We start from the raw sequence: 26,168 nt of genomic DNA on the forward strand, positions 1-26,168 counted from the left end.
GAATGCTGTGAAGGACCCTGGGCGCTTCCACAAGAGCGTGAAAGAGTGATTGGCTGGACTTCCTTTCTTGGAAGATGGAGGCAAGAATAGGAAAACCCTCCCACATTCTGCCCCAGAGGTGCTGGAAGCTCCTTTTTTCCTTTTCTGTGCCAGAAGCAGTTTAGGCTAAAGACCTGCTGGAGGGTTGGACCCTGTTCTTTCACAAGCTCAGATGAATTACACCTCCGGCTGAAGGTCTTCAGGGGCTCAGAGCCCTGCAATACCCTCCTCTGGGTCAGGTCCAGGTCTCCATGGCGTGCCTCTTTCATCACCATGGGTGCCAGCTTCACCCAGGGTAAAGACCCAGCACGTGGGTGTCCAACATGCCCTGGATCTCTAAGGCCCCAGAAGGAGTGCTCTATCTTCCAATAAGGCTGGATTAGGGTGAGGTAGGTGGGGAATCAAAAAATTCAGTAGTAAGAGAAACATTTTAATGCAATATTCTTAAAAATCATTTCTTTTTTGGCAGAGAATCCATGATGAATATATTTTTTTAAATGTCAAAGACAAGACGAGTATTACTGATTTTTCCTTGCTTCCAGCTCACAGGTGACTGAGCCGTGGTGCTGTGCCCAAACAAGGCCCACTTCACCTGCTAAAACCTTTCCCTCTGGTGGCAGGTCAGGTGCAGGGAGGGAGGGGGACTCAAGAGCCCACGGACTGTTTACTGATCTTCCTGTGAAGTGGGAACTTTGCCAACATTTCCAAATGACAAGACACCCTCCAGAGTGGTCAAGTCAGTGGCCTAGAATCACAGAACTGGTAGGGGTGGGTGTGAGGTTAACCCCTCCCATCTGGCTCCAAAATGTGTGGTAACTTTTTCATTTGACCACCATGCAAACACCAATTTTCCCAATATTTAGGTTAACTGGTATTAATCTTTTAACAAATCTCCTTAGAGTTTTGAGCAAGATTCATTTCAGGTTTTTTTTTAAACTCATTTATTTTTACACATCTGCGCTTACTCCATATGGACAAGTATTTATCATGCTTTTTTTTTCATAACAACACAGCATCGACACTTTTCATGTTCCCAAACTTTCTGTTTGCATAACTTTAATGTCCATAAATAACCGTTTTGCTATTACACATTTTTATACTGCAAATTTTGCACTGTTAGAAGTAACATTTCAGTGATCATCCACAGACATACATTAATAACAGTAATATTATTATTATTAGCTAACACAAACAGTACTTGCCAGGCACTGTTTTAAGTACTTTACAAGTTATCTTAGTTAATCCACCCGACCACCCTCAGTGTTAGTTCCCAGCAGTATCCCCACTACACAGTTGAGGAAAATTGAGCCATGGGTTATCAGAAATCCTAAGAGGCCCAGCTACGGGGCTACTCCTTTGCTCCCATACAGAACCACTGCTTGTAATGACCATTTCTGTTTGGGATAAGGTACACACCAGTGGTGTGTAAGCAACAAGCATGGCAGCTGTAACTGAGGTGCTAGGAGGGGCTCAAAGTGCGAGGTAGGGCCCACTCAGTTCACTTTACCTGCACCAGGAAGAGGGGCAGGGCCTCGTGCTTCTGTAGGTCTCAGGTTCCAGAGTCTAAGCAGTGTTTCAGATTTAACCTGGGAGAGACTGAAGGTCTCAACGACATTTATCATTCAACAATCATTGAGCATCTAGTATATGTAAATATGCATATAATTTGCTAGAAAATGGCAAAAAAAGCCAGTCTTTTCACACACAAGATCCATTTACAGAATGAAACAGAATTAAAACAGACTCTCTTACCAAATTTTTTGGGTCATGGATTTACTAGAGAATCTGAAGATTAACTTCCTCTTCCCTGAAGGGAAAACCATTGTGCAAAGAGAATACTTCTGCACACAACATGAGAAGCTGTTTACCTGTCCTCAGAAATGAATCCACACACCTACTATGGGCCAGTGGTTTTCTAGGGTTGGTAAGTTCTGATGTAGGTAAAATGGAAGACATGTCTAATTGAAGGAAGTGAGAACTCAGTTCTTAGTAGCAGTCAAGCAGGTTTAAATTAAATGACAGACAACAGGGTGGGGCAATAACAGTATCATCACAGTTAATATAATAAAGCACTTAACATACACCAGGCACTATTCTAAGCTGTTTATATGTTTACTCATTTACCACTCACCACAATTCCACGAGGTAAGTAATATTATCCCTAATTTACAGAGGAGGACATCTCTAAGTTAAGCACAGAGAAGCTAGGAAGCAAGCCCAAGTTCACCCAGCAAGTGAAGAGGTGGGATTTCAACTTGGGGAGACTAGTTCAAACCTGTACTCTTAACCACTAAGTTCTCTTTATCAAGATGAAAGACCACTGTGAAGGAGGGTGGCTTTGGGCAGTGCCGTGTTTATTTTATGAGCATACTTGCTCTAAGTATTGCCCAGGTACCTGCTCCTGCTTTCTGGGGGGTCTCCAAACACCAAAGGTTCCAACATCCAGAGACTCACTGTGTTTGAGCTCCCAGGAGCACAACTCTGTGACCCACAGACAACTTAGAATTAATGGGAAAGTTTGAGAGCAGGAAATTTCCAACCTTCCTTGATGGTAGAATAGAAAAACTAGATATCCTTTTTTAATATATAAAAATGTGTTCAAGTAACAATTACAGTGACACCACCAAACAGACTATAACACTCACTCATAATTCCATTATCCAGCAAATCAATCCTGTTCATTTATCTGTAGATACATTTTTAATTGTTGCCCACATGCAAATATATTTAAAATGGGTATTATCGGTAGTAAACATGTTCTTCCTTCTCTGCCTATGAGATTTTTCCCTGCTGCTAGGAAAAATGTAGTTTATATGAGACACATAAAACAGACTGAACACCACAAAGTGTCCTAAGAGAGAGAAAAAGACAATCAAGTAAAAAAGTGGGATATTAATTCACTGGAATATTATTTTCTATCTTTTGTTAACTATATCAACTATTATTCTCCTCAGCAATAACTCTCGCTTATTTGTCTTTTTGAGGTAGTACTCTCTTTTAAGGAAACAAAAATGGATTATTTCTCAACAGCTTACCAACTTAATGGTGTCTTCTTAGATTTTAGCATTTAAGGCTTGCTCAAGAATGCTCCCAGATCAAGGAGTTCCCATTGTGGCTCACTGGGAACGAACCCGACTAGTATCCAGGATTAGAGTTCGATCCCTGGCCTTGCTCAGTGGGTTAAGGATCATGGGTTGCTGTGGCTGTGGCACAGGCCAGCAGGTGCAGCTCTGATTTGACTGCTAGCCTGAGAATTTCCATATGCCACGGGTGCAGCCCTAAAAAACAACACAAAACGAAAGAATGCTCCCAGGCCAATTACTTGGAAAAAAATAATCTGATGTACTAAAATGAAATGTGTGTGGTTTTTACCCCTCTGGAACCAGTTCTCTAGTGCACAAAAGGGTTGTAACAAGACTGAAAGCAGCTTCTCTGCAGAAGGAATTCTCCAAGATAAAATACAGTTATTGCTGTTGGTAAAGAATTTTCCATTACATTAATATGCATTTTCTCTAATATGATTTGTCTGGTACCTAATAAGGTTAGGGCTGTTAACAAGGGCTGTCCCACACTGATTACATGTTAGGAATTGCTCTCCAGTGTGAGCTATCTGATGTACTATAAATGGAGAGCTCTGGCTGAAGATAATCCCACAATGATTACATTTATATGTCTCTTCTCCAACATGAACCCTCTGGTGCTTAATAAGGTCATTCTTTCTAATGAAGGCTTTCCCACACTGACAACATTCGTATGGTTTCTCTCCAGTATGAATTCTCTGGTGCACAATGAGTGCAGAACTCTGGCTGAAGGATTTCCCACAATCATGGCATTCATATGGTTTCTCCCCAGTATGGGTTCTCTGATGTGAGAAAAGGTGAGAGCTTCGACTAAAGCATTTTCCACAATCTTTACACTCGAAGGGTTTCAGCCCAGTGTGAGTTCTATGATGCACAACAAGGTGAGATCTCTGGCTATAAGACTTCCCACATTCAGTGCATGCATAGGGCCTCACTCTACCATGAGTTCTCTGATGCAGAATGAGATGTGTGCTCTGTCTGAAAGATTTCCCACATTCAGGACATTCATATGGTTTCTCTCCAGTATGAGTTCTCTGGTGCCTAATAAGCCTAGAGCTGTGAACAAAAGACTTCCCACACTGGTTGCATGTGTAGAGTTTGTCTCCTGTATGAGTTCTCTGATGAGTGACAAGGTGAGAGAACCAGCTGAAGGATTTTCCACATTCTTTACATTCATAGGGTTCCTCACCAGTATGAGTCTTTTGATGTCCAACAAGGTGAGAACTTCGGCTGAAAGATTTTCCACATTCTTTACAATCATAGGGTTTTTCTCCAGTATGAATAAGCCGGTGCCTGGTAAGATTAGAGCGCCAGCTGAAGAATTTTCCACACTCCTTACATTCATAGGGTTTCTCTCGATGTGTACCCTTCGATATACCAAGGGATGTACCATGAGGAAGAGAGTTGTTATCAGTGCATTGGTATGATTTACCTCCTGCTTGAGTTCTTGCAAATTGAATAAGATGAATGTTTTGACAGAAGGTCTGATCACAGTCATTGCTGTTGCTTGCATAACCTTCCTGATGACCACTGAAAACTAAATCGTGTTTTAAACTTTTAGGATGTGAGTCATGTTTACGGAAATACCCTTGAAGTACTAGCTGGGCGGGAAGAAGACAGTTTCCCCCAGATTTCCCATTTTCACAGACTCTCTCCTGAGGAAGTGTTTTCTTCTGGGTGAATGCCACTTGCCTCAGATGTCTCTCCTGGCTGTCCTGGGACCTGTCCAACTGACTTTCACATGTCCAGACTTCTTCCAATGACAAATACCAGAGATCATTCTTTGCCTTTCTTTCCACTTTAATGTCACAAAACTGTTTATCTTTAGAAACACTCTGACTGGAAATTGATTTAATTTCTACCGCAGTATCCAAATCTGAAAGAAAGGAAAAAGCTTTGCATAACTAAAAGAAGTATGAAGGCCAGAATAGTAGGATGTATGTAGAAAAAAGTATGTAAATCATGTAGAGTTGCTTTTAAATATAGTTTTGTAAACTTGACAGAGAATGAGAAGGGGAAGGAAGAGCCTTAAACAGGAAATGCACTGGGAAAAATATGCACATAAAAGGAGCAAAGAGTAATAAGAGAAGCCAAAGGACTGGCTAGGAAATGTGCAATCAGAATATTCAGTGCTGGGGTGGTAATTAAGAAGACCCACAGAAAGGGCTGTGCTCCTATTGTCTAATCTGACTACTAATAACATAAGAAATTAACATGTCTACTTGCTGCCAGGCCCCGCCCTGACATGGATTCCTCACACTACAACCAATTTAACATTCTTAAACCATGAATTCAGCCATATGTCAGGCAATGCCTCTCATCTGTATCACCAAAGCAGTGCAGAAGAATTACAGGTGACTGACATAGTGAACCTCTCAGAAAAGCCACATGATGGGCTGGGAGAGCAACAGCCCAGAAGTCACAGGTTCTAATCTAACCTAAGGTTTACCACTACTTGTGGTGAATTTTCTTTCTTTCTTTTTTGCTTTTTAGGGCTGCACTTGTGATATATGGAAGTTCCCAGGTTAGGGGTCCAATCAAAGCTGTAGCTGCCAGACTACACCACAGCCACAGCAACATGGGATCTGAGCTGCATTTGTAACCTACACCGCAGCTCGTGGCAACACTGGATCCTTGAACCCACTGAGCGAGGCCAGGGATCGAACCTGTGTCTTCAAGGATACTAGTCTGATTTGTTTCTGCTGGGCCACAGTGGAACTCCTGACCTTTTTTTTTTTTTCTTTTGTCTTTTTAGGGCTGCACTTGTGGCATATAAAGTTCCCAAGCTAGGGGTTGAATCGGAGCTGCAGCTGCCAGCCTACACCATAGCCACAGCAACACCAGATCCGAGCTGCTTCTGTGACCTATACTGCAGCTTGCAGCAACGCTGGATCCTTAACTGAGGGAGGCCAGGGATTGAACCCACATCCTCAGGGACACTAGGTCGGGTTCTTAACCTGCTGAGCCAGAATGGTAACTCCTACTTGTGGTGAATTTAGACAAGTTGCTACACTTCTCAAGAAATCATTTTGTGGACTTCCTGTTGTGGCTCAGTGGATTAAGGACCAGACACTACCTCTCTGAGGATGCAGACTGATCCTGGGTCTCACTCAGTGGGTTAAGGATCTAGCATTGCACAGCACAGGTCACAGATGTGCCTTGGATCCAGTGTTGCTGTGGCTGTGTTGTAGGCTTCAGCTGCAGCTCTGATTCAATTCCTGGACCGGGAACTTCCATAATCCACAGATATGGCCATAAAAAGAAAAAAAAATCATTTTGCTAATCTGTCACCCAAGGACCAATAAGTTTATCCCAAGTGTCATGAAGGTGGGAGCTCATCAACATCTGATGCACGTGTGGTCAAAGCAACACCATTTATAAGACTTGCTGTTTCATCATTCCGTCTTCTAACTTTGGTTTCTTTGTTTTGAGACAACAAGATTTAATTAAACTGGAGTTCCCGTCGTGGCACAGTGGTTAACGAATCCGACTAGGAACCATGAGGTTGCGGGTTCGGTCCCTGCCCTTGCTCAGTGGGTTAACGATCCGGCGTTGCCATGAGCTGTGGTGTAGGTTGCAGACGTGGCTCGGATCCTGCGTTGCTGTGGCTCTGGTGTAGGCCGGTGGCTACAGCTCCGATTCAACCCCTAGCCTGGGAACCTCCATATGCCGCGGGAGCGGCCCAAGAAATAGCAACAACAACAACAAGAAAAGACAAAAAGACCAAAAAAAAAAAAAAAAAAAAAAAAAAAAAAAAAAAAAAAAAAAAAAAAACTAATAGGACCAACAGAGGACACTAACCCAGAACCTGGGCCCTAACTCACACTCTCCTGGACTGTTCGCCCTTCTGCTTAACATGCACATTACTGCAAATTACTTCCCTGGGTTCAGAGCCTAAGTTTGTTTCTCAATGCCTTTCAGCTAAAATGTTTGGTTGTGAAATCTAGAAAAAGCCCCACTATTTACCCAACATTACCTCCCCTACAAATATAGGGCAATTCGATACCTTACAAGGTGAGGGGGTGAACCACATCCCCTGATGTCTAACCCCCAGCATCACAGGCTATGGGCTTATTTGGAACCAGGATCATGGCAGATGTAATTAGTCAAGATAAATCTGTATGGGGGTAGGGAGGACCCTGACTGGTGTCCTTACAAGGAGAGGAGACACAGAGATGGCACACAGGGAAGATGGCCGTGGGAAGATGCAGGATGGTTGAAGGGATACATGTACAAACCAAAGGGTACCCAGGGCACCAGAGTTGGACGAGGCAGGAAGGAGCCTCCCCTAGAGGCTTCAGAGGGCACACAGCCTTCCCACACCTGATTCCAGACTTCTGACCTCCAGAACTGTGAGAAAATACATTTGTGAACTTAAGCCACTCTGTTTGTGGAACTGTTTTTGGCAGCCATGGGAAACTAATACACCTGGTAAAAAACGCTGCACCACGCTCCTCACCACCTTCTTTGTACAACCAACCCCTACAACCAGTCCTAATTTTCACTCACAAATTTCTTAGTCACTAGTTTCTCCCCCACCCTGATTTATTTATTTTTTTAAAATTGTGCTCAAAACAATACATATAAGAGTTCCCACTGTGGCAGAACGGGATCAATGGTGTCTTGGGAGCACTAGGACACAGGTTTGATCCCCAGCCCAGCACAGTGGGTTAAGGATCTGGTGTTGCCACAGCTGTGACTTAGGTTGCAATAGTGGCTTGGATCTGATCTCTGGCCTGAGAACTCCATATGCCACAGGGTAGCCAAAAAGGAAAAACAAACAAAAGACACAATACATGTAACATAAAATAGGGAGAAAACAGTTACAAATAATGCAACCAACAAGGGCTTAACCTCTGAAATACACAAACAACTCATACAACTCAACAATAAAAAAACAAATAACCCAGTTGAAAAATGGGCAAAAGATCTAAAAAGACATTTCGCCAAAGAAGACATACGGATGGCCAGCAGGTACATGAAAAAATGCTCAACAAAACTAATTATTAGAGAAACACCAATCAAAACTACAATGAGGCGTCACCTCACACCAGTCAGATCCTGAGTTGCTGTGGCTGTGGTGTAGGCTGGCAGGTGTAGCTCTGATTCGACCCCTAGCCTGGGAACTTCCATATGTAGCAGATGCGGCACTGTAACAAACAAACAAACAAAGGAGACAAAGTGAAAACTCAGAAAAAGAAGGAACCTGTACTTAATGCATCAGGTTTCACAGCGAGTTCCTGTGTGGCTCAGCAGGTTAAGGATCCAGTGTTGTTACTGCAGTTTGCTGCTGCGGTACAGGTTTGATCCCTGGCCCAGGAGCTTTCTCAAGCCATAGGCACGGCCAAAAAAAAAAAGGTGTCATAGGAAATGGATAGAGTCGAAACTTCCAGGATAAGCGTGCTGTGACAGACTTTATTTACATCACACTCAAGCCTGAGATGCAGGGGAGCACCTGACACTGTGGACAATTACAACTCACCCAGACTGCACTGGACCTGGCAGCTGTGTGTCCTAGAGCCACCAGGGGCGGGGGTCCACTGGTAGGCTCCCTGGCTGCTCTGCCCACGTGAGGCAGCAACACCCAGACAGGTGGGCTAAGAGAAAGACATCAGAGGACTGAGCTTAGAAACAGAAGCCGGCGAATGACACCTTAGAGAGGAAAAGGACAAAGGTGAAGGACTGCCTTCCATCTCTTAGCCCAGAGGACGGCTCTTCTCTGCTCAGGGAAGCTGGGAAAAAGAAATGATGCTAGTGGATTCCTACAAATCTACACGATAGCTGCATTTTAGAGGTGTTTAAGACAAAAGTGAAGAGGAATACATTGAAAAGAAAACAAAATAAAAGAGCTGGACTATAGTGAGAAAAAAGGCGTTTCTAGCAATTCTGGAAAGGAAGGGGAGTTAAGCACAGGAACTGGTGAGTCCCCTGCAGCAATTTTCTAACTAGCAGGAGACAACCCCAGGCAGGGGCAGGTGATGGGGGGCCCCAGAAGAGCTTACAGGGGCTGTAGAACAGGGGCCACAGGAAAGGGCACAGGACAGGAAGACAGGGACAAGACAGCCCAAGATGAGTGAAATAATTCTATGGAAAATAAGAGAAAGCAGGTGCTGGAGTTAGGGGTAACAATCAGGAAGCAGCATCAACAGAAAGAAAATTTTTTTCCCTTTTTTGTCTTTTTAGGGCCGTACCTGTGGCATATGGAAGTTCCCAGGCTAGGGGTCTGATCAGAGCTGTTGCTGCCAGCCACAGCCACAGCCACAGCCATGCCAGATCCGAGCCACATCTGAGACCTACACCATAGCTCACAGCAACGCCAGATCCTTAACCCACTGAGCGAGGCCAGGGATTGCACCTTCATCCTCATGGATGCCAGTTGGGTTTGTTACTGAAAAGCCACAAGGGGAACTCCCAGAAAGGTAATTTTAATGACTGCAAATGGAAGTGCAACAAGGCTGTAGACAGCAAACAAGCGAGGGGAAAAGAGAAGGAGAGTAAACACAGTTCCTGTCTTAGACACACAGAGAACTGGTGACCACTCTCACTGGGTCACCTGCCTGAGCAGGTGGTCTGGTCCTCACCTGGGCAGGGCTCCTGGCGAATCCCTCTCTCCACTGGCCATAGGTCCTCCCCTTTCTCCAACCGGAGGATGACATCTGGCTTGGGAAGCTGAAGCCCTGTTCACAGGGAAAAACAGAGGCCTGGGTGTGGGTTGGGGGCTCTGGGCTGGACACACAGAAGTGTCCCAGGTTCAACCCCAACCCCTGACCCTTTCAACAGTCCTGGAGGCACTGAAGAGTAGACGAGGAGGGCTACAGAGGCAGCAAAACATACACTCTTAGAAATTCAAAAAAAATCAAAACAACTTTTTTTTTTCCCCATAAAAGCAAGTGGAATAAGAAAATCCTGTTCTAAGCCTCAGAGAAATTAGGTCCCAGACCCCAAGCTCACACTCTTAATGTACAGCTCAGATCTCTGTACCTTCTCATCAATGAGGAACCCAAATCCCTGAGACAGAGGTCAGTCTTACCCAAGGACACCAGGTTTCTGTAGTTCTCCAGCATCACATCTTTGTACATGACCTGCTGGGCAGTGTCCAGCAGCTTCCACTCCTCCCTGGAGAAGTTCACCAATACGTCCTTGAAGGTCACCAGTGTCTACAACACAAAATAAGTTTACATTGAGCCAGATATGTATCTTTGCCCTCCATTTCCTGAATATTGACAGATCAGGCAGAAAAGAGCATGGACCAGAACTGACTCTAGGAATGAGCAGTATGTATGTTGAGTTCTGGTCAAGTCCTAAAAGGAAGGGCATTAAGTACCTACTGTCTAGAAACCTGTTCCATGTTATGCTTTAGGTGTAGAAACTGTCAGAAGCACTTTGGTTTAAACCAGTTATGTTGTAAACAGCTAAAGCCTGGAAAATCAGGAACTCCCACTGTAGCACAACAGGACTGGCAGCGTCTTGGGAGTGCTGGGATACAGGTTCAATCCCCAGCCTGGCACAGTGGGGTTTGGGATTCAGCATTGCTGCAGCTGCAGCCTAGGGAGCAACTGCAATTCGGATCTGATCCCTGGCCTGGGAACTCCTATACACCGTGGGGAAGCCAAAAAAGAAAACAAAAGAAAAGAAAAAAAGGAAGTTAATCTACAGGAGATCCTGTCATGGCTCAGCAGTTAACAAGTTAACAAATGAACCAGACTAGCATCCATGAGGATGTGGGTTCGATCCCTGGCCTCACTCAATGGGCTAAGGATCTGGCGTTGTTGTGAGCTGTGGTGTAGGTTGCAGACTCGGCTTGGATCCTGCGTTGCTGTGGCTCTGGTGGAGGCTGGCAGCTATAGCTCCGATTAGACCCCTAGTCTGGGAACCTCCATGTGCCTCAGGTGAGGCCCTAGAAGGACAAAAAGAAAAAAAAGAAGTTAATCTACACTTACACTGTGTGAAATAAAGAACCTACTTCAAGGAGGGAAAGAACAGAAAAACAGTTTGAATTCGAGGACAGCTTAATGCTTAAGAGACCCAGGTAGCCACATTTTATGGCCTAAAATAATTTACCAAAACATTTTTCCTAAAAATTAGGAGGCATTAAAAAATGGGTAAGAGATTATATATTTATTTTCTTTCTAGAACTGCACCTGCTGCATATGGAAGCTCCTGGGCCTGGGATCAAATTGGAGCTGCAGCCACTGGCCTATACCACAGCCATAGCAACACCAGATCTGAGCCGCATCTGCCACCTACACCACAGCTCACTGTAACACTAGATCCTTAACCCACTGAGTGAAGCCAGGGATCGAACTTGCATATTCACAGAGAGAATATCGGGTCCTTAACCTGCTAAGCCAGTAGCAAAATAATACTGAATCAAGGCCTTTATTAGCCATGTCAAAAAAACTGTAGATTACACCTACATTTAGAAAAAAGCCATCTGAATGACTGAGGGTTTCCATCAAAGATCTTGAAAGTCAAAAGACAGGGGACAGTGGGGGGCTGGGGGGGGTGGCAGTCAATGCTTGAAAGGAAAGAACTGTCAGAGTTCCTGTTGTGGCTCAGTGGAAACAAATTTGACCAGTATCCATGAGGATGCAGGTTCAATCCCTGGCCTCGCTCAATGGATTAAGGATCTGGTGTTGCCGTGAGCTGTGGTGTAGGTCACAGACATGGCTTGAATCCAGCGTTGCTGTGGCTGTGTGTGGCATAGGGCGGCAGCTGCAGCTCTGATTCAACCCCTACCCTGGGAACTTCCATATGCCGTGGATGCAGCCCTAAAAGGACAAAAAAAAAAAAAAAAAAGAAGAAGAAGAACTGTTGTGCCAGACTTTCAATATGGGGTGAAAATATCTTTCATTAATGAAAAAACACATTGCCAAGTAAAGTTAAACTAACAGACTTTGTAATCAGCAGATTTGCTCTAAAAGTATGCTAAAGGTGGAGTTTCTGTTGTGGCTCAGTGGTTAATGAATCTGACTAGGAACTGTGAGGCTGCAGGTTAAATCCATGGCCTTGCTCAGTGGGTTAAGGAGCTGGCATTGCCATGAGCTGTGGCGTAGGTCACAGATGCGGCTCGCATCCCGCATTGCTGTGGCTGTGGAGTAGGCTGGCAGCTACAGCCCCGATTAGACCCCTAGCCTGGGAACCTCCCTATGCCGTGAGTACAGCCCTAGAAAAGACAAAAAAGAAAAAAAGAAAAAATAAATAAATAAATAAAAGTATGCTAGAGGTAATTCTTCAGGAAAAAGGGCAATGATACAAGAGAGAAACTTTAAATTTCAGGAATGATCGATAAGCAAGAAAAAGAGTAAATATCTGGGTAAATACAATGGACTAGTATCCTTCAAAATACGTAGGGCAACCCAAAGCAAAAGCTGATTTCAAGTGGGTTTTTCAATATACATAGAAATAAAGTATGTGGGATTCTCTAGGGGTGAAGCTGAAAGAGGCTGAGGGAGGGTCCCCAACCCAGACGCTTCATCCCCAGAGGACCCACCGCCCCCAGCCATCCGTCTCCGTGCACACTCCCAGTCACTGTTTCTGTTGGTCAGTTACTCCTGGATAATCACCTAACTTGTCCCCAAGCTCCCCCAAACAGGCAGCCCCCCAGGGAAGAACTAACACAGATGTCATACCCCAAGACCAGCAGGGCCCAGAGAACCCCAGTTCTCTCATAATCCCTAAGGGAAAAGCTTGCCATGGGTTCAGCACCTTATTGCAGATGAAGGAGCATCTCATCGGAGTCCTCGGCATCACACACGTTTCTACTCAACTTTTGTTTCTCTGACAGCAAAGGGAGTAAAAGTACAAATAAAGCAACAAAATGGTGCTTGTCTGCTACAGGAAGTGTCTAAGACCCCTTAAAAACCCTTAATCAAAATGGGATTCTCAGTTGGAAAACAACACAGAATGAAGGCAGCCCAACTTACATGGGGCCAGGCAGTTAACACCGCAGCCTCCATGCCCTCCTGGCTCTTGATGATGCTCTCCTGAGTAACAGCAGATCCCAGGCAGGTGAAGCTGTGGAAAAGGAAGAGACATGAAGGGAAGTGCTGTAACTGGGAGCTTGTTATTAGGAGCCCAGATTCCCTCAGACCAGTGTGTACACACCCCACACACAGAGGACTGCAGATTCTTCCAGAAATACACCCACGGTGCCTGAATCCCAAGGAGCAGGAAGAAAAGAGCTCTGAAGACTGCCTCCCCCGACTCCCTTAATCTCTGGAGTTCCATGCTAAATTCCATCTGGAATTAAATGATTCTAATACTACAACAAATCATCTTCTTTTAAAAATACTTTTAGGAGTTCCCCTCATGGCTCAGTGGTTAATGAATCTGACTAGGAACCATGAGGTTGTGGGTTCGATCCCTGGCCTCACACAGTGGGTTAAGGATCTGGTGCTGCCGTGAACTGTGGTGTGGGTCGCAGATGCGGCTCAGATCTGGCGTTGCTGTGGCTGTGGCATAGGCCGGAGGCTATAGCTCAGATTAGACCCCTAGCCTGGGACCCTCCGTATGCCACAGGTGCGGCCCTAGGAAAGACAGAAAAAGGACAAAAGAGCAAAATAAATAAATAAATAAATTCTTTCTGCTTTTGAATATCTGACCATCTCTTTATTTTTCCTTTGTTTTTTTTTTTTTTTTGGTCTTTTTGTCTTTTTTTGTTGTTGTTGTTGTTGTTGTTGCTATTTCTTGGGCCGCTCCCGCGGCATATGGAGGTTCCCAGGCTAGGGGTTGAATCGGAGCTGTAGCCACCGGCCTGTGCCAGAGCCACAGCAACTCGGGATCCGAGCCGCGTCTGCAACCTACACCACAGCTCACGGCAACGCCGGATCCTTAACCCACTGAGAAAGGGCAGGGATCAAACCCGCAACCTCATGGTTCCTAGTCAGATTCGTTAACCACTGCGCCACGACGGGAACTCCTGTTCTTTTTTTAAATAGCTATATTTGAGATGTCTCACATACCATACAATTCATCCACTCCAAGTGTATACACCAAGGTTTTTTGGTATACTAAAAGCAAACTTTAAAGTTGTGCCAAAATAAATATAACAAAATTTGCCATTTTAATCATTGTTAAGTGTACAGTTTAGGGGCATTAAGCAGATTCACAATGTTGTGCAAGCCACCATCACTAATTCCAAAACTTTTTCATCACCCCAAAAAGAAACTCTGAAACATCAAAGCAGTAACTCTCAGAGTTCCCTGGTGGCTCAGAGGGTTAAGGATCTGTCATTGTCACTGCTGTGGTTTGGGTCACAGCTGTCATGTATTCCAACCCTGGCCCTGCAACTTCCACGTACCACATGCAAAAAAAACCTCCATATGCCGTGGGTATGGGCCTAAAAGGACAGAAAAGACAAAAAGATGTGGTACATATATAAAATAGAATATTACTTGGCCATAAAAAAGAATGAAATATTGCCACTGCAGCAACCTGGATGGACCTAGAGATTATCATACTAAGTGAAGTCATCAGACAGTGAAAGACCAACATCATATGTTATCACACATGTGTGGAGTCTAAAAAATAGTACAGACGAACTTATTTGCAGAACAGAAACAGACTCACAGGCTTTGAAAACAAATTTATGGCTCCCAAAGGGGACAGGCTGGTGAGGAGGGACGGACTGAGGGGTTGGAACTGGCATACGCACACTGTGGTATACGGAATGATTGGTCAACAGGGACCCACTATTTAGCATAGGAAATGATAATCTATTTGGGGTAAGAAGCAGAAAAAGAATGGCTGTTTGTATATGTGTAACTGAATCACTCTGTTGTATGGCAGAAATTACAACATCACAACGTTGCAAATCAACTATACCTCAATAAAACTTTAAAATTGTCTTTAAAATTATAATTAGCTTAACAAAGGTTTCCCTTTGTTCCTTCCTCAGTCTTTCCCAGTCTCCATTTCAATGACCCCTCCCCCCTCATCTTCCAGGACACAGGACACATCTTCTGGTGTCACCCCCACAGTCTGTCCCATTGCTCAGCTCATGACAGGCTAAGTGCCAGGCAAGAATGAACAGATCACTCTGCCCTCTACCCCCCACCTCCTTCCCTAACCTCTACTGTGGTTAACAGCATGGATTCCGTGGCCAGGCTGCCTGGGTTCAGATCCCTGCTCCATTACTCACTGGGTGGTTTCTTAACATCTCAATATCTCAGTCTTTTCATCTATACTATGGGGACAAAATACTGCCTACCCACAGGGTTATTATGAGAATTAAATGAGTCACTACTTGTAAAACATGTAAAACCGTGCCTGACACATGGTAAGGATTATTTGTTTGTTTAAAAAATAAATGACATCCAAGGACCAGGCAATGCAAGCATCTTGGTAGACTCTGTGCTTCTGACCTCCAATCAGTTACTGCAGCCTGTGAACCCCTCCTACAAGTTTTTCCAGTCTCTCTCTTTCTCTAGATTCCTGCTGCCATGGCCTGCTCCAGGCTTGGTTTCTCTGCCTCAGGTCTTTCTCACTCCGATGAGCGCCATCTCTCTAAAAAATGCAAGTTTCACTTTTTTTTTTAAGAATTTTTTTTTTTTTTGGTCTTTTTAGGGCCACAAAACTTGAGAAAAGTCTACTTATAAACTTTAGTGGAACATACTAGAAGTGGGTATTAAGATATAGAAGTAGGTGTTCCCGCTGTGGCTCAGAGGGTTAAGAACCCAACTAGTTTCTACAAGGACACAGGTTTGATCCCTGGCCTCACTCAGTGAGTTAAAGGATCTGGCGTTGCTGCAAGCTGTGGCAGCTCAGATCCCATGTTGCAGTGGCTGTGGTGTAGGCCAGCAGTTCGATCTGACCCCTAGCCTGGGAACTTCCATATTCCACAGGTTCGGCCCTAAAAAGCAAAGAAAATAGAAAAAAAAAAAAATACAAAAGTGGACACCTGTCCCATGTGGACGTTATCAGAGGAGGGAGTCAGGATCCATAGTGTCTGGGATGGAAAGGTGGAACAAACACACGAGGCTCCTCTGTTTTCACTTCCCTGCATCAGATGTGCACCAAGTGCCCATGACAAGCCAGGGGCTGTTTCAGGGCTGAGTGCTGAGCTCACTTTTCAATGTCTGGTGTGTAAAGGCTGAAACAGCCAGGGATGTTATGCCAGCAGAAGAAATGTCTTAAGGGAAGCAAGAGAATGGTTTTACGCACTTATATCATGCAACAGAGATGACATTTATTCTGAATCATTCCAGAGGGCAGGATTAGGAAAAATGTGTGGACTTGCCAAGAAGTCAATCACAAATCAACATATCAAACACTATTAATCAATGACATTTGGCAGCAGAACAGGCTGCCTACGGAAGCAGGAAAGTTCTGGTCACTAATACAGTTTTAATCAGATCTTACTCTAAAACAAACGAACCCTACAGCAAAAATTAACACAACATTGTAAAACAACTATACTTCAATCAAATTTTTAAAAACGAAAAAACAGACAAAACAGGAAAAAAGGGGGGGGAAACGAATCTGACTAGGAACCTTGAGGTTGTGGGTTTGATCCCTGGCCTCGCTCAGTGGGTTAAGCATCCGGCATTGCCGTGAGCTGTGGTGTAGGTCACAGACGTGGCTCGGATCTGGCATTGCTGTGGCTGTGGCATAGGCCAGCAGCTGTAGCTCCAATTAGACCCCTAGCCTGGGAATCTCCATATGCCATGCGTGCAGCCCTAAAAGGACCAAAGACCAAAAAGAAAAAGAAAAAAGGAAACCTCAAACTATAATACTGCCTCCAGTTTAAATGGATATCTAAGGTTCATCCCAATGATGCTCCTATTTAATGATTTAAAACACAAACAGTTTGCAATTAATCTCACATCACCCTAATTTCCCTTAACATCCACTTTCAGTTAACTCACTCAAAACTTTAAGCTGGTAGTTTTTAGCCTGACTACACATCGAAGTGCCCCGTATATTGACAAATTATTTACACCTGGGTCCCAAGTCCTCCTCCCCCACTGAGAGATTCTGATTTAATTTTCTAAAGAGGGGATCAAGCTTAAAAAAAATTTTTTTTTTCTAAATAGCTCTCTCAGTGGTTTTGATATGCAGCCAAGGTTGAGAACAACTAATCTAAGCAGTTAGATAACCTATTTAATTCTCACTTTTTACCATTTTTGGGGGGTAATCAGATCATTAGTCAGTACATACATAACGGATCTTTTTATGCAACTGGCAACACTACTTCACGGTTGCTTCTCTACAGTTGCTATTTTCATTTATTTTAAGGAAATAGCAGGTAAGCTGGTAAACTACCTTGACGATTTAAATTTGGATCTTCTATCATTTTACTACACAGTTCCTGATCACTTACTCTGATCCTGGCTCTGTTTTAAGCACAGTAGATAAAAACCTAAGCGCTGGAGTTCCTGTTGTGGTACAGCAGAAACGGATCTGACTGGGAACTATGACATTGTGGGTTCAATCCCTGGCCTTGCTCAGTGGGTTGGAGATCTGGCGCTGCTGTGAGCTGTGGTGTAGGTCAAAGATGTGGCTTGGATCTGGCATTGCTGTGGCTGTGGCACAGGCTGGCAGCAACAGCTCCAATTGGACCCCTAGCCTGGGAACCTCCATGTGCCGTGGGTGGGGCCCTAAAAAGACAGAAGACAAAAGACAAAAAAAAAAAAAAAACACCTAAGTGCTGATGCTTCCCTCAAGCAGCTGGTGGAACACTGAAGATGGCACCCTGCACAATTGCAGGGCTGAGTCCAGGCAGATAAACAAGGGTGAGGAACTGTGTGAACAAAGACAGTGCCGTGGGAGTCAGAAGCTCAGTATGGCTGGTGACTGCAGGGCAGAGAGCAACCAGAAACAGGCTGGGCTGAGACCAAAATCACCATCCTCAGAAACATGGACTCTTGGGAGTTCCTGTCATGGCTCAATGGTTAAGGAATCCGACTAGGAACTATGAGGTTGTGGGTTCAATCCCTGGCCTTGATCAGTGGATTCAGGATCCAGCATTGCCGTGAGCTGTGGTGTAGGTTGCAGACAAGGCTCGGATCCCCTGTTGCTGTGGCTCTTGCGTAGGCCAGTGGCTACAGCTCTGATTAGACCCCTAGCCTGGGAACCTCCATATGCCACAGGTAGCAGCCCTAGAAAAGGCAAAAACAAAAAAAAAAAAAAAAGAAAGAAAGAAATATGGACTCTTGCTTACGGGCTGTGGAATGTTAATGGATTTGTCTGCATTGGGGGTGGTTGTCTGATGCAGGAAGATACAACAGCTGCAAGGAAACCAGGCAGGAGGCACAGCACAGTCCAGAAGCCAGGATCGCAAATTAGGGCTGTGGAGGGTAGCAGTGGGGAGCAGGCAGGTTTTGGAAAGGTTGGTATGTCCTATGGAGGTGAAGACAGGTTAAGGATTAAAGATGACTCCTAAGGACGAGATGATATTAACGGATGATAAGGTGTTGGGGGTAGGGACTAGAAAGAGGATAGGGTGGGTTTTGAACTCAATGAGCCAGAAAAGAGATGGAGGAGGACCCATGTCAAGGGGAGGGTTAGCTGGCTGTGTCATCTCCTTCCACATTCCCTCTCTGCTGTATCTGCTCAAGTGACACAGCTGTGTTCCCCAACAGGACAACCTCTTGACAAGGGGGGATGGATCCTTTTGTCCCAGATTTGAGAGTGACTATACTCTTCCACTGTGAGATGCAGGCAAGGCAGGCAGAAGGATAGAGTCCTTCATGTCAACAATGCCGTGATGTAATTCCTATAAAACCCACTAGGCAACAGTAAAATCCAATACAGCTAACCAGTGGTATTATCAGATGAACCCATTAAAGCATACAGATGAACCAAAGATAACATGGAGAGCAAAACAAACTGTAGGAACAGAAGTAAACTGGCATATATCAACGTCTAGGAAGCAAGAGTTCCTGTTGTGGCTCGACTAGTATAATGAGGACACGGGTTCCCTGCCCTAGCTCAGTGGGTTAAAGATCTGCTGTTGCCATCAGCTGTGGTGTAGGTTGCAGATGCGGCTTGGATCTGGAGTGGCTATGGCTATGTGTAGCATAGGCCGGCAGCTGCAGGTATGATTTGGCCCCTAGCCTGGGAACTTCCAAACGCCAAGGGTGCGGCCCTAAAAAAAAGAAAAGAAAGAAAAGAAAAAGAAAAATTAACATCTAGGAAGCAAACTAGAGGAGAAAAAAACCTATTGATACTAGCTTGAAGACTGACAGGAAAGATGCTACGTGTTCATACACTGGCTGAGAGAGGTAATTCTCTCCTTCAATGTAACAATGGCTAATAACCCACATATACTCCTCCAACACTTGCCTATAACGTGAGGAAACCTAATTCTGGAAGCTGAAGCAGCAGCCCCACCTTTAACCTCTTGCTAGGCACGTACCTAGGTTAGCTGAGGCACTGCTCCGGATCACCACCCACCTGCCACTAGAAGTAGGAGAAGCCTCTTTTTTTTTTTTAAGGGTCCCACCCATGGCATATGGAGGTTCCCAAGCTAGAGGTCAAACTGGAGCTGCAGCTGCCGGCCTACACTACAGCCAGAGCAATGCAGGATCAGAGTTGCAACCTACACCATAGCTCATGGCAACAATGGATCCCCAACCCACTGAGCAAGGCCAGGAATGGAACCTGCATCCTCATGGATACTAGTTGGGTTCTTTCTGCTGAATCACAATGGAAACAGAAGCCTCTTTTTTCTTTTTTTTTTTTTTTTTTTTTTTGTCTTTTTGCCTTTTTCTAGGGCCACTCCCACGGCATGTAGTTCCCAGGCTAGGGGTCTAATTGGAGCTGTAGCCACCGGCCTACACCAGAGCCACAGCAACGCAGGATCCAAGCCGCATCTGCGACCTACACCACAGCTCATGGCAACACCGGATCCTCAACCCACTGAGCAAGGCCAGGAATCAAATCCCCAACCTCATGGTTCCTAGTCGGATTCGTTAACCACTGAGCCACGACGGGAACTCTGGGAACAGAAGCCTCTTCTTAAATGAGCAGGCCACTTCAACTGCCCTCACACTGAGATCTGGAGTAGGTAATTCTTTTCTTTTTCTTTCTTTCTTTTTTTTTTTTTTGTCTTTTGTCTTTCTAGGGCTGCACCCGCAGCATATGGAAGGTCCCAGGCTAGGGGTCCAATCAGAGCTACAGCTGCTGCCCTACACCACAGCCACAGCAATGTGGGAACGGAGCTGTGTCCGTGACCTATGCCACAGCTCATGGCAATGACAGATCCTTAACCCACTGAGCAAGGCCAGGGATCGAACGCAGATCCTCATGGATACTAGTCAGGTTTGTTAACCACTGAGCCATGATGGGACATCCTCTTTTTTTTTTTTTTTTTTTTTTAAACAGCCGTACTGTGGCATATGGAAGTTCCTGGGCTAGGGGTCAAATCAAAGCAGCAGCTGCAACCTACAACTCAGCTTGCAACAACACTGGATCCTTAATGCACTAAGCAAGGCCAGAGATCAGAGATCAAACCCACACTTTCATAGCTACTGTGTAGGGTTCTCAACCTGCTGAGCCACAATGGAATGCCTTTTATTTTTAGGGCCACATAAATAGCATATGGAATCTTCAGATTCTGCATAAGTTCACTGGTATTTGGGATCTGCGAAGGAGAAGGAATGATCAGGCCAATGGGCCCAGCAGCCACAAAGTGAGAAGTCTGGGGCCAGCAGAGATAGCAAAGACATATTTAAAGACACAAAAAGCAAATGTAGGATACTAGAGATGCATTTCCAATTAAGAGACCAGCAACTTAAAACAATCCTGTATATATATAGACTTCTACATCAAAACCTCATAGTAACCACAAACCAAAGCCTACAAGAGATGCACAAATAAGAAAAAGCAATTCAATCATAACACTAAAGATAGTCATCAAATCACAAGGAATTCTCATTGTGGCTCAGCAGTAATGAACCCAACTAGTATACGTGAGGATGCGGATTTGATCCCTGGCCGATCCCTGGCCCCGCTCAATGGGTTAAGGATCTGGCATTGCCATAAACTGTGGTGTAGGCTGCAGACACAGCTCAGATCTGGTATAGGCTGCAGCTCTGATTCAACCCCTAGCCTGGGAACTTCCATATGCCACAGGTGCAGCCCTAAAAGGAAAAAAAAAAAGAAAAAGAAAAAGAAAGAAAGAAAGAAAGAACAAGAGGGAAGAAAAGAAGACCAACAATTAACAAAATGGCAATAAGAACATACATATCAATAATTATCTTAAATGTAAATGCACTAAATACTCCAACCAAAAGACAAAGACTGGCTGAATGGATACAAAAAACAAGATCCATATATATGCTGTCTAAAAGAGACCCACTTCAATTCCAGGGACATATACAAACTGAAAGTGAGAGGATGGAAGAAAAAGATACCCCATGCAAACAGAAATAAAAGGAAAGCTGGAGTAGCAATGCTCACATTAGACAAAATGGACTTTAAGATAAAGAATGTTATAAGAGTGCCCACTTTGGCAGCACACATACTAAAATTGGAATGATACAGAGAAGATTGCCATGGCCCCTGCACAAGGATGACATGCAAATTAGTGAAGTGTTCCATGTTTTTTAAACCAGCTATGATGGAAAAAAGTAAAAATCATTATAAAAAGAAAAAAATGTTACCAGAGACAAAGAACATTACTTGATGATCAAAGGGTCAACTCAAAAAGAAGATATAACAATTGTAAATACATATGCACCACCACAGGATCACTCATAGGCAACTGCTAATAGCCATAAGAGCAGCAAGTGACAATAACAGAATAATAGTGGGGAACTTTAACACCCCACTCACAGCAATTAAGAAATCATCCAGACAGAAAATCAACAAGGAAACACTAACCTTGAATGATGCATTAGATCAGATAAGCTTAATAGATAATCATAGAACATGCCATCTGAAAGCAGCAAAAAACACACATTCTTCTCAAGCACACACAGAATATTCTCTAGGACAGATCACATTCCGGGCCACGAATCAAGCCTCAGTAAATTTAAGAAAACTGAAATCATAGGAAGTATTTGTTCTGACCACAAGACTAGACATCAACAACAAGAAAAAAACTCCAAAAAAACACAAAAACACAGACACTTTAACAATATGCTACTAAACAACCAATGGATCACTGAAGAAATCAAAAAATGCCTAAACAGAAGTTCCTGTTGTGGCGCAATGGCTAACGAATCCAACTAGGAACCACGAGGTTGCGGGTTCAATCCCTGGCCTTGATCAGTGGGTTAAGGATCCGGTGTTGCCGTGAGCTGTGGTGTAGGTTGCAGACGCAGCTCAGATCCACGTTGCTGTGGCTCTGGCGCAGGCCAGTGGCTACAGCTCCAATTAGACCCCTAGCCCGGGAACCTCTATGTGCTGCGGGAGCGGCCCAAGAAATGGCAAAAAAGACAACAACAACAACAACAAAAAAGCCTAAACAATCTGGCACTGCTGTGAGCTGTGGTGTAGGTCGCAGAAGTGCCTTGGATCCTGCATGGTGTAGGCTAGAAGCTACAGCTCCAATTCAACCCCTAGCCCAGGAACCTCCATATGCCATGGGTGCACCCTTAAAAGGCGAAAAAGCAAAAATAAAAACAATAAAACCTAGACAAATGACAATGAAGACACAATGATCCAAAGCCTCTGGAATGGGGAGTTCCCATCGTGGCTCAGTGGTTAACAAATCCGACTAGCAACCATGAGGTTGCAGGTTCAATTCCTGGCCTCATTTCAGTGGGTTAAGGATCTGATGTTGCCCTGAGCTGTGGTGTAGGTCGCAGATGCAGCTTGGATCTGGCGTTGCTGTGGCTCTGGCATAGACTGGCAGCTACAGCTCCGATTAGACCCTAGCCTGGGAACTTCCATATGCTGCAGGTGCAGCCCTAGAAAAGACAAAAAGACAAAAAAAATTAAAAAAAAACAAAGCCTCTGGGATGCTGCAAAAGCAGTTCTAAGAGGGAAGTTTATGGTAATACAAGCCTACTTCAGGAAACTAGAAAAATCTCAAACTAACTTTATACCTAAAGCAACTGGAAAGGAGTTCCCACTGTGGCACAATGGGATTGGCAGTGTCTTTGCAGCACTAGGACACAAGTTTGATCTCTAGCCAGGCACAGTGGGTTAAAGGATGTGGTGCTGCAGCGTAGGTCACTATTGCAGCTCAGATCTGACTTCTAGTCTGGAATAGGAAATAAATAAGTAAGATAAAACAACTAGAGAACAAAGAACAAGCAAAACCCAAAGTGAGTAGAAGGAAAGAAATCACAAAGAGCAAAAATAAATGAAATAGAAACAAAGAAAACAAACAAAAAGATCAGTGAAACAAAAAGCTGGTTCTTTGTAAAGATCAAGAAAACTGGAGTTCCCGTCGTGGCGCAGTGGTTAACGAATCCGACTAGGAACCATGAGGTTGCGGGTTCGGTCCCTGCCCTTGCTCAGTGGGTTAACGATCCGGCGTTGCCGTTAGCAGACACATCAAGAAAAAAAGAGGGCTCAAATCAATAAAATCAGAAATGAAAAAGGAGAAGTTACGACAGATATCACAGAAATACAAAAGATCATAACAGACCACCACAAGCAACTATATGCCAATAAATGGACAACCTAGAAGTAATGGACAAATTCTTAGCATCTTAGAATCTTCAAAGACTGAACCAGAAAGAAAAAGAAAGATGAAAGGACCAATCACAAATACTGAAATTGAAACTGTGATTAAAAAACTTCCAAAAAAACAAAAGTCCAAGACCAGATGGTTTCATAGGCGAATTCTAGAAAACATTTATAGAAGAGTTAGTACCTATCCTTCTGAAACTACTCCAAAAAATTGCAGAGAAAAGAATACTCCCAAACTCATTCTATGAGGCCACTATCACCCTGATGTTACCACTGTGCTCAAAACAGAATTTTGACATGTTTACATAAAATACTGATAAGCAGACTTCATTTACGATATTTCTCAAAACCTGCCCTGAGACTGGCACATGCTAAGAGCCACGTGCTGAGAAAAGGAACGAAAAGAACAAATGAACAATTTTCAAGAAAGGGCAGGAATGTGTGCAATGCAGTGTCCAGGAGGCTTGGCAAGAAAGGACAATTTTTTTTTTCTTTAGGGCCCTATGTGCAGCATATGAAAGTTTCCAGGCTAGGGTTTGAATCAGAGCTACGGGCTGCTGGCCTACACCACAACCATGGCAACAGGGGAATCAGCTGCATCTGTCACCTATGCTGCAGCTTGCAGAAATGGATCCTTAACCCACTGATTGAAGCCAAGTATCAAACCCACATCCTCCTGGATACTATATCGGGTTCTCAACTTGCTGAGCCACAACTGGAAGTCCGTGATGGGCTTTTTTTTTTTTTTTTTTTGCTTTTTCAGGACCTCGCCTGCAGCATATGAAGTTCCCAGGCTAGGGGTCAAATCGGAGGTACAGCTGTCAGAGCCTATGCCACAGCAACAGAGGATCCGAGCCACATCTGCGATCTACACCGCAGCTCACAGCAACACTGGATCCTTAACCCATTGATCGAGGCCAGAGATGAAACCCACATCCTCATGGATATTAGTTGGGTTTGTTACCACTGAGCCATGACGGGAACTCCAAGGGACAATTTTAATTGAAACGAGAGGAGATTAGTCAGGTCATAGAGAAAAATTAGTGTAATGTTGAGGTGGTTTAAAAAAGGGCAGGAAAGGGTTGTGTATTTCCCAGGTGGTTAACTTGCCAACATCTCTAACATGAAAGAGGCTTTTTAGCTAGCATATTGGATGATAACCCATCTTCCCTTCTATTTCCTTTTTTTTCTTTAACAATATATTCTGTATGTGCAGTGTAGGTATAATTTAAATTCTTCACCTTCTTCATATACTTTCGATAGGACCCATGTAATTTTGATGTCAACCTTCTCTTCTGGCATTTATTCTAGATGTTAACGTACAAAGTTGATTGGTTTAACTACTCCAGTGTCAAGGGAAAATAAAAACATATTATGAGCTGTCTATGAAAAACAAAAATGGGTTAAACACAAACACACCTCCAGTTAATCTACTTGATATAAAAATAAATAACAAGCAAATGAAGATCAGGAAGCTAGGAGCTGGAGATGCAGTTTGTTTCTTTTAAAGAGTACACACAAACCCACTCAATCTTAAAACACTGGAAATATTGATAACACTAACTGATAAATTTTGAGGAAAATAATGTCAAAGTAATTTCATTAAGTGAAAATTTTTTTTAAATGAGTATTTTTAGACTAGACGAAGAAATAGAAAACGATCCGCCCCTTGTGGCCACCAAGTTTATTTAAAGTAGACCTACTTCAATGTTTGCAGCATATAACTTCTATAACATCCGCCAGTTAAAGCCGGTAGTACATATACGTACTTTTTAAAGCCAGTACGACCACGATGGAATATAAGACATTCCCTGTTCCTACGCTAACAAAAATGAGCATAATCACGTTCAGCAGCCGCTGGAAAGGGCATACTCAAATTTTTAAACATCTAGTCCCAATTGGGAAAGAAAAGGTAAACCGGAATATGAGAACGTTATTCTGCATCGCTGAGAACAAGCGGTTCAAATTCCGCACCACCTCCCGGCACATTCCAGTACTAGGGTCCTGTCCCACTAACGCGACGGCGGGAACTCCTGGGCACCAGGGTACACCCAGGCCGGGGGGGCGAAAGTCAGAGAAAAAAAACCACTTGCCGGTGAAACGACCGCCGGCCCAGAACGACGAGGTTAACAAACAGGGGTACAACGTCTCGGAGAAGCGAGCACGAAACCGGCCCTTTCGTGCGTACCTGCGATCAGCACCCGGAGGCTCCGCACCTGGGAGATCCGGGGCGGGGACGACGCCGTCACAATGGCAGGGGCCGCAGCCGGCGCGCTCCGGACTAGGCCTCCACGCCCCGCGCAGTCCAGAACCGGCGGCCGCTGCGCCCTCCCACCCGGCCTCCTAGCGCCCACGCCCTCCCCACGCCGCGTCCCACGCCGCGTCCGGCCCTCGCTCACACGCACGCGCACGCGTCCCTGCCAATCACGACCCGCGAGCTGAGCAAGCCTTGACGCAGGG

General features: G+C 44.4%; 1 protein-coding gene across 2 annotated transcripts; it reads right to left on the reverse strand.

Annotated features, from left to right (window-relative positions):
* Positions 964 to 26,103, reverse strand: ZNF10 (zinc finger protein 10). Of its 2 annotated transcripts, none has more exons than XM_021072890.1 (5): positions 25,897 to 26,103; positions 13,046 to 13,136; positions 10,150 to 10,276; positions 9,701 to 9,796; positions 964 to 4,995 (listed from the first exon to the last, which is right to left on the reverse strand). In XM_021072890.1, exons 2-5 carry the CDS (start codon positions 13,076 to 13,078, stop codon positions 3,536 to 3,538), a joined length of 1,716 nt encoding a protein of 571 aa, XP_020928549.1. In that variant the 5' UTR covers positions 13,079 to 13,136; positions 25,897 to 26,103; the 3' UTR covers positions 964 to 3,535. The 2 variants fall into 2 exon arrangements, with proteins under 2 accessions (XP_020928549.1, XP_005658594.1); XM_005658537.3 differs by lacking the exon at positions 25,897 to 26,103 and adding an exon at positions 12,828 to 12,899.

This window comes from Sus scrofa, chromosome 14, assembly GCF_000003025.6.
Source record: "Sus scrofa isolate TJ Tabasco breed Duroc chromosome 14, Sscrofa11.1, whole genome shotgun sequence".
NCBI classification, from domain to species: Eukaryota; Metazoa; Chordata; class Mammalia; order Artiodactyla; family Suidae; genus Sus; species Sus scrofa.

Coding starts and splice junctions, on each gene's coding strand:
- ZNF10 (XM_005658537.3), bottom strand. CDS start 12,869: ATGCCGAGGACTCCGATGAGATGCTCCTTCATCTGCAATAAG. Junction 10,277..12,827: donor GCTCCTTCATCTGCAATAAG/GTGCTGAACCCA, acceptor TTTGTGTTGTAG/ACACTGGTGACCTTCAAGGA. Junction 4,996..9,700: donor TCGCCAGGAGCCCTGCCCAG/GTGAGGACCAGA, acceptor CCTTTCTTTCAG/ATTTGGATACTGCGGTAGAA.